General features: G+C 45.0%; 1 protein-coding gene across 3 annotated transcripts in view; it reads right to left on the bottom strand.

The window, feature by feature from the left end:
- The window catches only part of LOC311137278 (SLIT-ROBO Rho GTPase-activating protein 1-like), a gene marked incomplete at its 5' end in the record, with an annotated part of 153,124 nt that overhangs the window by 38,995 nt on the left and 99,829 nt on the right, over positions 1-14,300 (bottom strand). For 2 of the 3 annotated variants that reach the window (XM_084171695.1, XM_084171694.1), the window contains 5 exons: positions 1,118-1,145; positions 2,918-3,002; positions 3,581-3,778; positions 11,488-11,589; positions 12,129-12,350. In XM_084171695.1, the coding sequence (XP_084027821.1) occupies positions 1,118-1,145; positions 2,918-3,002; positions 3,581-3,778; positions 11,488-11,589; positions 12,129-12,350 (635 nt within the window). The remainder of the gene's footprint in view (positions 1-1,117; positions 1,146-2,917; positions 3,003-3,580; positions 3,779-11,487; positions 11,590-12,128; positions 12,351-14,300) is intronic. The other variant, XM_084171696.1, reaches the window with a different exon arrangement.

Raw genomic sequence — 14,300 nt, forward strand, 5'->3', positions numbered from 1 at the left:
AATCAGCCGTTTCCAGCTACAATAGCCATTTACAACATTAGCAATGTCTACACTGTATTTCTGATCAATTTGATGTTATTTTAATGGACAAAAAATTGCTTTCCTGTCCAAAACAAGGACATTTCTAAGTGACCCCAAACTTTTGAACGGTAGTGTATATAAATACACTTGTACATATAAACTTTGATTTTATTTTATATAGTGTGTGTTTACCAGAGACGGTAATGTGAAGAACAACATGACCTGCACCAAAATCAGATTAGGATATTGGCCAAGGACTAGATTAAGTGTATTTTTGCTACTACTTTCAACACTTTTAGTCTTGAAATCTTTGTTTGTTTACCTTATTCACTCTGTTTAGCACATGGCCTCACATGTGAATTCTTAAAGAGATGGGTGGGGCTAAGGCTTAAGAGGGTGTGAACGATGCTGAATGGGTGTAGACAAAGAAGAGCTCTCCAGTAGGTGTACCAAAACATTCATGGGCCATTTTGTCAAAAGTGGGGTTACAAGTTCATCAACTTTCAAAGCAGAATTACTTTCCCATTGTTCTCTCAACTGAGGTGTATGATATACAATTTTCTAGCTCTGAGTCTCTACTTTTACCCAATGTAAAAAACACAATTTTAAATTTTTATACATAGGACCGAATCCAGGAGGGGGTCAAAAATATTCCGGAGCATTGCTTTGCTATCTGAGAGAATTCAAAAGGGGGGGAAGAGATTCAGAATCATTGCCATGCTAGGCATATGGCAAATTAAATCCCAGGGGTGTCCAGAGCAGTAACATCTGCTCTCTCCACTCCGCATCTCTCCAAGGTCAGGAGTTTGATAACAGCTAAAGTACAGTAGGGATAATTTTCCTGTGCACATAGTGATAAGGGAGAACTTTTCACATGGCAAACTTTTATTTTCTTTACAAACCAGTGGAAATGTGTCTAGACGTTGTTGGAAATTTGACTGTAGGAGGATAAAGAGAGATAGTGTTCGCAATGGAAAGTACAATGACTTTTGGGGAAGGTTTTTAAAGAACTGAATTCGGACAACTAGATATAGACAGAAAGGGTCTTATTAAAACCTAAGAGGTTTGTGTATGAGAGAGAGTGGTAGTGTCTTACCTTGTGGTCATATAGTCCCCTCTGTGACCTGTGGAGACAGAGGGGAGAAAGGGAAAGAGAGATGAGACATGGGACCTGTCCCTGAGGACCCTGCAGAGCTTTGTGCACACGCTCAGTAAAGCATAATGCAGCCCTGCCATCTGCCCACAACCTCTGGCCTCATATTATTATACTCTTAGGTAAAGAGTATGTATTTTTAGGGCAATCTCAGTAAAAATGGTACAAATAGAGAGGTTGAAGTCCGTCGTGAGACATTACAGTAAAATAGAAGGATGTATTGCAAAAGGAAATAGTAAATTGGTAATATACAGGTAAAAGATGGATTAGTCTGTGGACATCTGAGGGGTGGAATTAAGATTAGAGGGATTGGTCGATTTGACGATGCACTTGGGAGTCCAGTAAAAATAGGAAGAAGCTATATGTATGTATATTGAATTTTTATGTTTTCCACCAGGTCCTCCAACCATGGGTTCAAATAAAATAAAATAAAATAAAATAAAATAAAATAAAATAAAAGACAATGACGCATAATGACTCACGCACAGTAACACACATATTTGAAAGCTTTATAGAACGCAGGATCCCTTGGCTCAATACAATCAAAGTACCAATTCTCTATCTCAACTCCCTGTATAGTCAACAGATTGACTGAGACTGACTGATTGAGAACACCCCGAGAGCAGCCTTTATTTGTTGCTATCAGGACCAGGAGCAGCAGTTCAGTGTTGACAGAAGCTTAGTCAAAGGCCTTGAGGAGATATACCACCAATGTAGAACACAGGGACCCCAGCCATAATAGTAATATGCGCTGATGCTGCCGGGCCATTACGCTAACCACTAATCAATCTCTAAGATGGATAATACAACGGCACAATCCCTTTAGCTCTGACTTGGCTCGCTAATGCTGAGATTATTTCTCAGTAGTGAGGCCCGATGGAGAAAGTAGCACAATGGAAATGTTACCACATCGAGAGGAGATTGAAATGGACAATTTTAGAATCAACCTAGTATGTTTTTACCTGTTTCTAATTAGCTGAGTTCTAAAGCACAGCATTTCATTCAGAAAGTGCATGCAATCTTTCCCTTTCATTTAACCATGAGTTCCTTTACAAACCCCAGCCCACTGGCCACAGACAATAGCCAAGACGTTCAGTCAGTTTACTGTTTAATACATATGGAAACCTACTTAGTTCACAACTCAGCCAAACTAAGCCCAGTCATTTCCCTCCTGTCTGGATGGTGGAACGACCGACAGACAGACAGACGGACAGACAGAGGGGACAGACAGACAGAGGGGACACAGACAGACAGAGAGGGGACAGACAGACAGAGAGGGGACAGAGAGGGGACAGACAGACAGAGGGGACAGACATACAGACAGACAGAGGGGACAGACATACAGACAGACAGAGGGGACAGACAGAGGGGACACAGACAGACAGAAGGGGGACAGACAGACAGAGAGGGGATAGACAGACAGAGAGGGGATAGACAGACAGAGGGGACAGACAGAGGGGACACAGACAGACAGAAGGGGGACAGACAGACAGACAGACAGAGGGGACACAGACAGACAGACAGACAGAGGGGACACAGACAGACAGACAGACAGAGAGGGGACAGACAGACAGAGAGGGGACAGACAGACAGAGAGGGGACAGACAGACAGAGAGGGGACAGACAGACAGAGAGGGGACAGACCGACAGAGAGGGGACAGACCGACAGAGAGGGGACAGAGGGGACAGACAGACAGACAGAGATGAAGTAGGCCAGGACATTGGGGGTCTCTGATCCCTTACCTTCTCCCAGAGTCCTCTTCAGCAGGTCGTGCTTGGCCTGCAGTTTGGAGATGAGATTGCTGCCCTCCAGAAACTCCCGGAATTTCTGTGGAGAATTCAGAGTAATTACTAGAGCTGATGAGCCAAGTGAGCGTTGCCTGCCCTTAAGACACCAATCTCTGATAAGGCAGCCAAGGGCAAAGGACACAACGACAAATAACGTTTTTTTAAAAGCTTTATATCCATCTTTAGACGGCCAGGAGGACAGAAGAACAAAGAGATATATTTTTGAAGAGCTTTGTGTCAGAGTTAAATTGCCCAGAGAGGGAATACATAAGATACGCAACATTATAAAGCTAAAAAAATTAATCACTAGAAAAACAAGCACAGTATGCACATATTTTTGTCACATGCTCTATTGCTAAGATACATTACAACTACTACCACACCACCATGGATCACAACGATCCAAAGTAGTCAAAATCCAATGTATTAATATTTCCATAGCAATTTCTATAGTGACTGTCAGTCTGAATTTAAAGTCAGCACAACTTACAGAACATTTATGTTGCTTTCTATTGCAAACATTTTGCTACATATTGCTACTGTGTTCAATGAATATGACCCTGCCCAGTTCTATACAGTCATAACTCAGAGGTTACCATTAGGGGGCGCTCTACTCACCATGAAGTAGAACTGCTCTGTCTCCTGCTGGTTGGCCCTCCGCTTGGCGATGCTGGGCTTGCTGAGGTAGGTCTCCGACACAGTGGATTTGACCGACTCGGTGGAGCGGCTATGGTGGAAACACTCGGACACGTCGTAGTCTTCGATGGTCACCATATCCTGGATGGTAGTCAGGGTGGCCTCCGACGTCTTCTTGATCTGGACAGAACACAAGAGAGGACCGCAACTTTACTACAGGTTTACAGTGCCACAGGTGTAAACACATTAAACTGTAGTTTGTTTTCCCTCAAGCACTCAATCAAGTACCCATTTCCGTTTGAAGGACCAGTGCCTAGTAACGACCACTGACCAAAGATCCAAGAGACAGAGTTTATGACCCCTAAACTATAGGCACTGGCTGAGGAGGGTACTTGAGTGAGTTGCAGAAGTTATGGAGAGATGGAGAGAGTTATTGTGTTACTACAATGCAGTTAGTCAATATGTTTTATCTAACTGTATATACCTACCAACACTACCCAATGGTAGCCAAGTCTGAGTGCTATCAGAGTACAGCATGGTTGGTACCACCATTGTAACCAATTGAAATAACTTATACCATGATCCCCCTCTTATCACTTTCTATCCCATGTGAAAGTAATGTGAGAAATTCATGGCTTTCTGACAGCCTCTCACGCAGCATGACAAATGCCTCAGTCCTTGAGCATGACTCCAGACCAGGGCAATCAATTTGCATGCACTCCGATAGAATAGAGCTGGAAGGAAGGAAGGTAGGGAGGAATGGAACTCAGTCCCAGACTTTTAATTCTTATTTCCATAACCGCCACTTCACTGTCAGCGAGTGCTTTTCCAAGAGCTTGTAAACGTCAGGGCTTGGCCAAGCATATCCCATCACTTACAACAGAGGAGGGAGGACACCACAATGCAAGATTCCACTAGAGACTGACAGTAACCGTGACTAAGTCAAAAATATACTTATTTCCAGTTTGCGAACAAACTGTTCCCACCTTCAAAGTGTTCAAAAAGGTCTCACTCAGAGACGTTTTGGCCCCTGAAAATACTCCCATTTCACTGATGCCCTGATGTGATACATTTGGGGGAGAAGGATCGAAGGAGAGAGATGAAAGAGAGAGAGAGAGACTTAGAGAGTTAGGAGGTAGATAGACAGGATGGAAATGATGGTGTTGCATGCTGAGGGCTCACATGATGTCAGAGAGCATGTGTTCACCTGATGAAGTGGTTGAAAGATACCTGCCAGAACCCAAGACTGACTGTCGAGTGTGTCAGCGTGAGTCATTGACACAGAAAAGATGCAGAGAGAGCGAGGAGAGTGAGAGTGAAAGGGGGAGAGAGAGAAAGAAGGAGAGCGAGAGAGAGAGCAAGAGAGAGAGAGAGAGAGAAAGAAGGAGAGCGAGAGAGAGAGCAAGAGAGAGAGAGGCCAACTCGCACAGAACAGAAACAGCCTAACCACCATCTCTAGCAGAAAGCGCCACTCTGCATACAACACAGAACTCTGACAGGGAGGTTAAGGCGTGTGACCATCAAAGTCAGAAGGCATGTACCTCTGATAGGCGAGCTAGTAACTAGTCGAGCTGTGAGCGCTTGAATGAGAAATATCTCAAGGGGGGGTGGCTTGAATACGCCATTAATCTCAATCTCAAAGTCAGACTCGAGCATACCATAGTCAAAGGGAGTGTTCTTTCATTCAATAAATCATTAATGAAGACCATGACCTCTAATGGGAGAACAACATTGGTTCCACATGTAGCTACTATACACAGAGACAGGAACAGATTATAGCTTGTCTTTCTAATTGTCTGACCCATGACTCATTCAACCTTTGAAGCACCTGAGAAAAACAGGGTGGAATGAAGGAACCCAAGGCTCTCTTTCTTCAACTACCCTTTCATCTGTGTGTTGTTACGGTGACGGATCACATGACTGATTCTGCGTGTGCGCACACACACACACACACACACACACACACACAGCGGCTGTAGTTCCACTGTCATTCGTTGCTATGTGGAGCAAAAAACAGAAATGACATCATGCCAAGAAAGCATGCCAAGTCACACTGTCATTCGTCGCTATGTTAAGCAAAAACCAGAAATGACACACCATGCCAAGAAAGAGAGGCCATCTGGTGAGCAGTGGTTCCCCGTCCTGACCTGTGTGGAGCATCCGTTTCATCCAGGCAGACAAGGGCATGCAGCACCATGGCTTTTCACGACCCTCCACACAGAGGGGTCCTGCCTGCACTGACTACATACAGCCAGTGTGAAAGCACCAGCTGGGCTTAGGCGTCAACAACAGCTCCCCGTCCAGAAATACATTCCACACCCAGTGTTATACCCTGAGCCTTGTAGCCCAGTATGAAACACACCACTCAAACCACAAACATACAGTACAGTACTAGACTACAACACTATAGGTCAGGACAGGGAGAATGACAGTGTACAAGAAGAAATGGAGGATTGGCAGGCGATTAAACTTAGACGTTTCAAATTAAAGACAACCTGAAAAGTTTGTTTGGTGATTTAGAACATCGCTACTATAGTACTACCTTCAATTACTAAAGAGAACTGGATCATTTGAAAGTTTCAGATGAGGAGTGATAATACTGAGTGGAATGAGGGTGCTTAAAATTCACTTCCTTTTGCTTGACAGGATTGATCAACATTCTGCTTTGATAGGACCCAAAAGACCTGGGTCTTCCTATTTTAGCACTCCTACTATGAGATGCCTTGTGAATACGGGTCTAGAGTTGCACTGTTTAGGACCAGCCCATGGGTTCCATCATCTCTGTGCCCTTGACACGGAAGTACCTTTCCTAACAAACTCCTGGGTAAGAGGTGAGCCCCCTCTTTCCCCAGCCTCTCCCGGGTGGGCCTGCGGAGGCCAAGGGGCCCAGCTGTCACAGTATGGAGAGGACCCACGCATGCGAGAGAATTGCTCCCAGCTACAAAGCTGTTGAAAGTCCCTCTATTATTCAGCAGACTACTAGTTACCAGTGTTGACTGCTATGCTCAATTACAGCAGGGCTTTTAGATAGAGACGCTCACTGGGATATGCCCATTGGTGCCCAGCAGGATTAGAGCAGGAGGCCTGGAGGTGATCCCGGTGGCTGCTGGGGCAGCCTGAGACTACAAGGCCATTAGGAGCAAGATATATGGAATATAGACATTTCTTATCACCTTGATTCTAGAACTACAGACCTTCTTGACATTTAGGGTCTGCATCTTCATGGTGTATTTGGCTTCTGAACTCTGGGGTTGAATATAATAATAATAATAATAAATGCCATTTAGCAGACACTTTTATCCAAAGCGACTTACAATCATGAGCATACATTTTATTTATATTTTTTATTTTGAACCCCCTTTTTCTACCCAACTTCGTGATATCCAATTGCGATACAATTACGATCTTGTCTCATCGCTGCAACTCCTCAACGGGCTCGGGAGAGGTGAAGGTCGATTCATGCGTCCTCCGAAACATGACCCGCCAAACCGCGCTTCTTAACACCCGCCCGCTTAACTCTAAGTCAGCCGCACACCATTGTGTCGGAGGAAACACTGTTCAACTGACGACTGAAGTGAGCCTGCAAGCGCCCGGCACGCCACAAGGAGTCGCTAGAGCGCGATGAGCCAAGTAAAGCCCCACCGGCCAAACCCTCCCCTAACCCGGACGATGCTGGGCCAATTGTGCGCCGCCCTATGGGACTCCCGGTCACGGCCGGTTGTGACACAGCCTGGGATCGAACCCGGGTCTGTAGTGACGCCTCAAGCACTGTGATGCAGTGCCTTAGACCGCTGCGCCACTCGGGAGGCCCCTGAGAGCATACATTTTACGTATGGGTGGTCCCGGGGATCGAACCCACTACCCTAGCATTACAAGCGCCATGCTCTACCAACTGAGCTACAAAGGACCATGGTCAGCCTGACAAGTGACTTCACAACTACCACATCTCCTTGTCTGGCGAGTAGCAGGACTTCTATCCATCAGGGCCTGTGGTGAGTAGCAGGACTTCTATCCATCAGGGCCTGTGGTGAGTAGCAGGACTTCTATCCATCAGGGCCTGTGGTGAGTAGCAGGACTTCTATCCATCAGGGCCTGTGGTGAGTAGCAGGACTTCTATCCATCAGGGCCTGTGGTGAGTAGCAGGACTTCTATCCATCAGGGCCTGTGGTGAGTAGCAGGACTTCTATCCATCAGGGCCTGTGGTAAGTAGCAGGATCAGTGAGTCAGGGCTGCGGCTGGCCAACACTAAGTTAACACTGAACACACATCTCCCAGGCTTTGATGTGCCACCCTGAGGTTTATCTGTGGAAAAACAAACACTGGCTCCCTACAAAGGAGACCGTATGGGATTGCCAGGGTTTGTGCAAAACGCCTGGAGAATATCCATTAAGTTCAGTACACATCTAGCGAGAGAGAGAGAGAGAGGAGAAAAGCGACGCCATCTGTATCTGTCTAAAGCGGTGTTTCATCCAAATATCAGATGCAAAAGGAATTTATATGACTGGATTAATAGCTACAGTGAGGGAAAAAGTATTTGATCCCCTGCTGATTTTGTACGTTTGCCCACCGACAAAGACATGATCAGTCTATAATTTTAATGGTAGGTTTATTTGAACAGTGAGACAGAATAACAACAAAATAATGTCAAAAATGTTATACATTGATTTGCATTTTAATGAGGGAAATAAGTATTTGACCCCTCTGCAAAACATGACTTAGTACTTGGTGGCAAAACCCTTGTTGGCAATCACAGAGGTCAGACGTTTCTTGTAGTTGGCCACCAGGTTTGCACACATCTCAGGAGGGATTTTGTTCCACTCCTCTTTGCAGATCTTCTCCAAGTCATTAAGGTTTCGAGGCTGTCGTTTGGCAACTCGAACCTTCAGCTCCCTCCACAGATTTTCTATGGGATTAAGGTCTGGAGACTGGCTAGGCCACTCCAGGGACTTAATGTGCTTCTTCTTGAGCCACTCCTTTGTTGCCTTGGCTGTGTGTTTTGGGTCATTGTCATGCTGGAATACCCATCCACGACCCATTTTCAATGCCCTGGCTGAGGGAAGGAGGTTCTCACCCAAGATTTGACGGTACATGGCCTGTCCATTGTCCCTTTGATGCGGTGAAGTTGTCCTGTCCCCTTAGCAGAAAAACACCCCCAAAGCATAATTTTTCCACCTCCATGTTTGACGGTGGGGATGGTGTTCTTGGGGTCATAGGCAGCATTCCTCCTCCTCCAAACACGGCGAGTTGAGTTGATGCCAAAGAGCTAGATTTTGGTCTCATCTGACCACAACACTTTCACCCAGTTCTCCTCTGAATCATTCAGATGTTCATTGGCAAACTTCAGACGGACCTGTATCTGTGCTTTCTGGAGCAGGGGGACCTTGCGGGCGCTGCAGGATTTCAGTCCTTCACGGCGTAGTGTGTTACCAATTGTTTTCTTGGTGACTATGGTCCCAGCTGCATTGAGATCATTGACAAGATCCTCCCGTGTAGTTCTGGGTTGATTCCTCACCGTTCTCATGATCATTGCAACTCCACAAGGTGAGATCTTGCATGGAGCCCCAGGCCGAGGGAGATTGACAGTCTTTTGTGTTTCTTCTGTTGTCACCTTCTCACCAAGCTGCTTGGCAATGGTCTTGTAGCCCATTCCAGCCTTGTGTAGGTCTACAATCTTGTCCCTGACATCCTTGGAGAGCTCTTTGGTCTTGGCCATGGTGGAGAGTTTGGAATCTGATTAATTGATTGCTTCTGTGGACAGGTGTATTTTATAGAGGTAACAAGCTGAGATTAGGAGCACTCCCTTTAAGAGTGTGCTCCTAATCTCAGCTCGTTACCTGTATAAAAGACACCTGGGAGCCAGAAATCTTTCTGATTGAGAGGGGGTCAAATACTTATTTCCTTCATTAAAATGCAAATCAATTTATAACATTTTTGACATGCGTTTTTCTGGATTTGTTGTTATTCTGTCTCTCACTGTTCAAATAAACCTACCATTAAAATTATAGACTGATCATTTCTTTGTCAGTGGGCAAACGTACAACATCAGCAGGGGATCAAATACTTTTTTCCCTCACTGTAGCTCTGAGAAATACCCACGTTGAATGGCGAAGGAACTGTAATGAACACAACTCTGTCCTCTGAGAGAAGTAGAGGTTTAACCAACACAGCAGAACATATTCCATAATTTCTGCAAAAATGTCTGCATATATACACCCAGACCAGACCGGAGAACCACAATGGGCCATCCCATGGTGAGTAGCTTCCAGAGGCTTCCTTCTCTGATGTTAATAAATCATTTTATCCATGTTTTCTTTCTCCCGTTCATGGAGTCAAGGGTCGAGGAAACAGCTGCATGTCAACTGATACCAGAAAACAAAAACAAATTCCAGCTTTTCACTTCCTGGCTGGAACAGATCTTGGTCAGTCAAATCCTTGCCTCCTCTGTCCTAGTTTCCTCAATTCCTATCAAAGCGTATTGGAGGAGAGGATCCAAGGTCCCTCCCTCAGACCTCCTCCAATGAGCTTGGATAGCTATTGAGAAAACATGGACGGATGAAGCAAGGATTTGACAGCTTGGAACGTTTGAAACAGCCAATGTGTGTACAGTTCTGCTTCAGTGTCTTGACAGCCCCTGGAAAGGCCTTTTCAATTACAAACCATGCCAAGAAAGAGAGGCCCTCTGGTGGGCTGGACACAGAGCAGTGGTTCCCCATCCTGACCTGCGTGGGACATTCATTTCATCCAGGCAGACAAGGGCATGTAGCACTATGGTTTTTCACGACACTCCACACAGAGGGGTCCTGCCTGCACTGACTACATACAGCCAGTGTGAAAGCACCAGCTGGGCTTAGGCGTCAACAACAGCTCCCCGTCCAGAAATACATTACACACCCAGTATGATAGCCTGAGCCTTGTAGCCCAGTATGAAACACACCACTCAAACCACAAACATACAGTCCTAGACTACAATGTAAAGGTAAAAAAGATACTGAGATCTTGCAGACATTTCATGCATCATCTGACAAAAACGCATATCTATAAACTTCATTTAGTTGTATAATCAAACCAGTCTGAAATCTCTTGAAGCAGCGGAAGCTGACTGACACATTGACAAGCATTCATTCCTAAGTCCTTCTTTCTTTGTGATATAAAAGAGAGAAGGCTGTGTGCACGGATGTGAGACGAGACGAGGGAGTGGAGATAGCATGTCAGATGTGAGACACAAGAAGCCAGACTGATGGACGTGATTGCACTCCCTAACACCGCAGCAGCAGACATACACAGTCATTTCCTTCCAGTTGGCTTTTTACTTAGCAAGCACTCAGGCATGCCAGCCAGCCCGAGTCCGATTAAAATGTTACAGCCGGGGATGTATCGCCAATGTCAAAACCGAGAGGTGGGGGGACAGAGTGTGCAAATAGAATATATATCGTGTCTGTGTGTGTGTGTGAGAGAGAGTGAGAGAGAGACAGTGATTTTTTCCACCATTGGGAGCGAGGGAGACGACCTCTCTGTGTGGTTCTGAAGGCTGCCTGCAGGGTAGGAGAGGTTTTTGTTGTATGGTAATTATTCCAACTTCGATTTCTAAATGATTTAAGCCATCAACTCTCCTTGGCTGACTTCTGACTTAAGTTAACTTTTCATACAGCATTTTAATTCCTTCCCAACATGCGACCACAATGGACCCAAACAGTTGTGTTCATTAAGCTCCAAATATTTTTTTTTTTAAAAGGACTAAAACAGGGAGGACTGAACTTGAACTTAAGGACTAATTGGTCCAATAACCAACACTCATTTGCGTTTTCCTATTTCTTTTGCGTTTTCCACTTTTTCTGTTGCATGGCCGACTAAATAGGACTAAGGTATGTCAGAGCTCGGCTCCCTCTTACCTCCTCGTTCTCAATGTTCAAAGTGGCCAGGCGGGACTGTAGCTGCTGGAACCTCAGCATTAGCTCTCCGTTCACCGGAGGCTGCATCGCGATCTGACACACCTGGACAAGAAGAGGAAATGCATCATCACTGAACAGGAAGTCACTTCATCACCGCCGTCAGACAGAGGGCTCATTTAATCTTTAACCTAAAAATAAAATCAGTTTAAACTACGCCACAAACCACAATGGTGTCCACTGACCCATATCTGAATCCAGACAGCTGCAGAACAATAGTTTGTAAACAGACATGATATCAGGGAACCCAGAGCCAACGACTCCACAGTAAATTAAAATATATTCTACTCAACTTAAGGCTGAGAAATGAGGCATGCTTGTCATTGGCTTCGGCCTATAAAAACCTGCTCTGCCGGCTTAGACACAGTAAAGTTATGCAATTAAGCCGGCAAAACCAGGGCTCATTTAGTACAAGACATTTTAATCAAATTAAATTCCACACTGTACAGCATTATAGGACTGAACACATTGGTTCTCGTAAACAAACTGAGGTCTTTCAACCATTTGGACAAAGCACTAACTTTCACTACAATAATGGATGAATGAATGATTAGATGGATAGACAAATGAACTCCGTGTCTCACCTCGTCGCCCATGTGGGGCTGGAACTCAAACTTGATGGGCGGGCAGAAGGCAGTGGGGTACAACTCCATGAAGCGCTGGCGGTCGCTGCGGGGGTCCAGGCTGTCCACTGCGTTCTCGATGATGTCCAGGCCCTCGTGGCGACTCGTCTCCAGGTTGTACTCCGCTGACAGGTAGGTCCTCAGGGCCCGGTTGAGGCTGGCGTGGTAGCCCAGATCACAGCACTGGTAGAGGGGAAGAGGAGACTATATTTGGATCAGGATGTCCCATTTACTCCATCTTCTGACAAACTGATAGTAAGCCATATAGAACGTTGCAGGCACTAAAATGTTAGGTCCAAACACATTCAGCAGACTGCCCTAAAACATGAAATGTTATCCAGCAAATACACATACACTGAGTGTACAAAACATTAGGAACACATTCCTAATATTTTGTTCACCCCCTTTTGCCCTCAGAATAGCCGCAATTCGTCGGGGCATGGACTACAAGTTGTCAAAAGCGTTCCACAGGGATTATGGCCCATGTTGACTACAATGCTTTCCACAGTTGTGTCAAGATGTCTGGATGTCCTTTGGTTGGTATACCATTCTTGATAAACACGGGAAATGGTTGAGCGTGAAAAACCCAGCAGCGTTGTAGTTCTTGACACACTCAAACCGGTGCGCCTGACACCTACTACCATACCCCGTTCAAAGGCACTGCAGTATTTTGTCTTGCCCATTCACCCTCTGAACGGCACACATACACAATCCATGTCTCAATTGTCTCAAGGCTTAAAAATCCTTCTTTAACCAGTCTCCTCCCCTTCATCTACAATGATTGAAGTGAATTTAACAGGTGACATCAATAAGGGAACATAGCTTTCACCTGGATTCACCTGGTCAGTGTCATGGAAAGAGCAGGTGTTCCAGTGTGTTTATGGAAAAACCAACAACTTTGTAAGTTTCAACAAAGTCGACAATGTATCTCTTAGTAATAATCTCTTAATGTAATTTCTTAGTCTTTCCACACACTGCAGTCATTAACATTATTGGCCGTTAAGAGGGTAGTCTGATACTTTCTCTGACAGCTGCCTTGGCCCTGAGTCATAGAACCTGAATACTGTTTCCAACATGAATAGTTTCTCCAGCATCTGACACTGGATCTCATTAACTAGGACATCGGTTAGCCAGGGTGTGAGTTCACACGGACAGCCTTGGAGGCTGATGGAAGACACCCAGACTCAGAAGCACTGTGTCATGCAAGCTAACCGCCCAGTTTATCTAGCCTACATCACATTGGATCATGATAGGTCAAATTCATCAACTCCAATTTTTTTTGAAACCCTGTCCTGTCACCTCCGAGACAGATCACATGACATACCGAAACAAGAGTGTGTGTACACACACAAATAAAGCAGGCTGAAGGCAATTTTAGCATCCAGCATGGCAGCATGGAGGCTAGGTCAAAAATATATAAGTTAGGACACAAGGATTCTAATATAAAATATCTAATATAAAGTCTTTGCATAAATGTGGTAGAAATCTAAACAATTGGACTAGCAGTGCAAGCAAATGACTGGAAGTGAATGTTAGCAGTACAGAAAGTTCGCCATGAAAGTGGATAATAAACACAATCGTAATGAATGTCAGCTAACTACTCTGCAAGCACATAGCATACCTGTTTTACTGTCAAAACATGTCACATGATCTACTACAGCCACGTTATTACTTGGTGTCCTGACCACTGGTTACGTTTTCAATGCTAATCCTGTAGAATCAGCAACGCTGGTCCAATGAATTTGTTTATTTTCTAACACTGCCGCATGGAATTATTACGTTGTCCTAACCTCTATATTTTCGACCTAGCATGGAGGTCACATTTCTCACAGATCCCCTTCCTCACCGTCTGTCTGGAATACACAATCGCTAAAAGTACCCAGCGTTCTCCTGTGTTGTCCTGCCAACTCCAGAGAAATGGTACAGTACATTTATTTCTAAGAGGGAAAAATGATATCCCAGGTAGGCCAGTGTATAAATAAGTCATGTTTATAGGTCTGGGTTCTGGAGGAGAAAACAATGCAATCTGCTGGGTAGACAAAGTACATAGTACTGAGTACTGAGTACAGAGTGGTGATATGAGGGATGGGACGGCTGACCTACAACATACACCAGTAATTGTCAAAAACTGTG

The sequence above is a fragment of the Coregonus lavaretus genome, assembly GCF_964263955.1.
Source record: "Coregonus lavaretus genome assembly, chromosome: 11".
Classification (NCBI taxonomy): Eukaryota; Metazoa; Chordata; class Actinopteri; order Salmoniformes; family Salmonidae; genus Coregonus; species Coregonus lavaretus.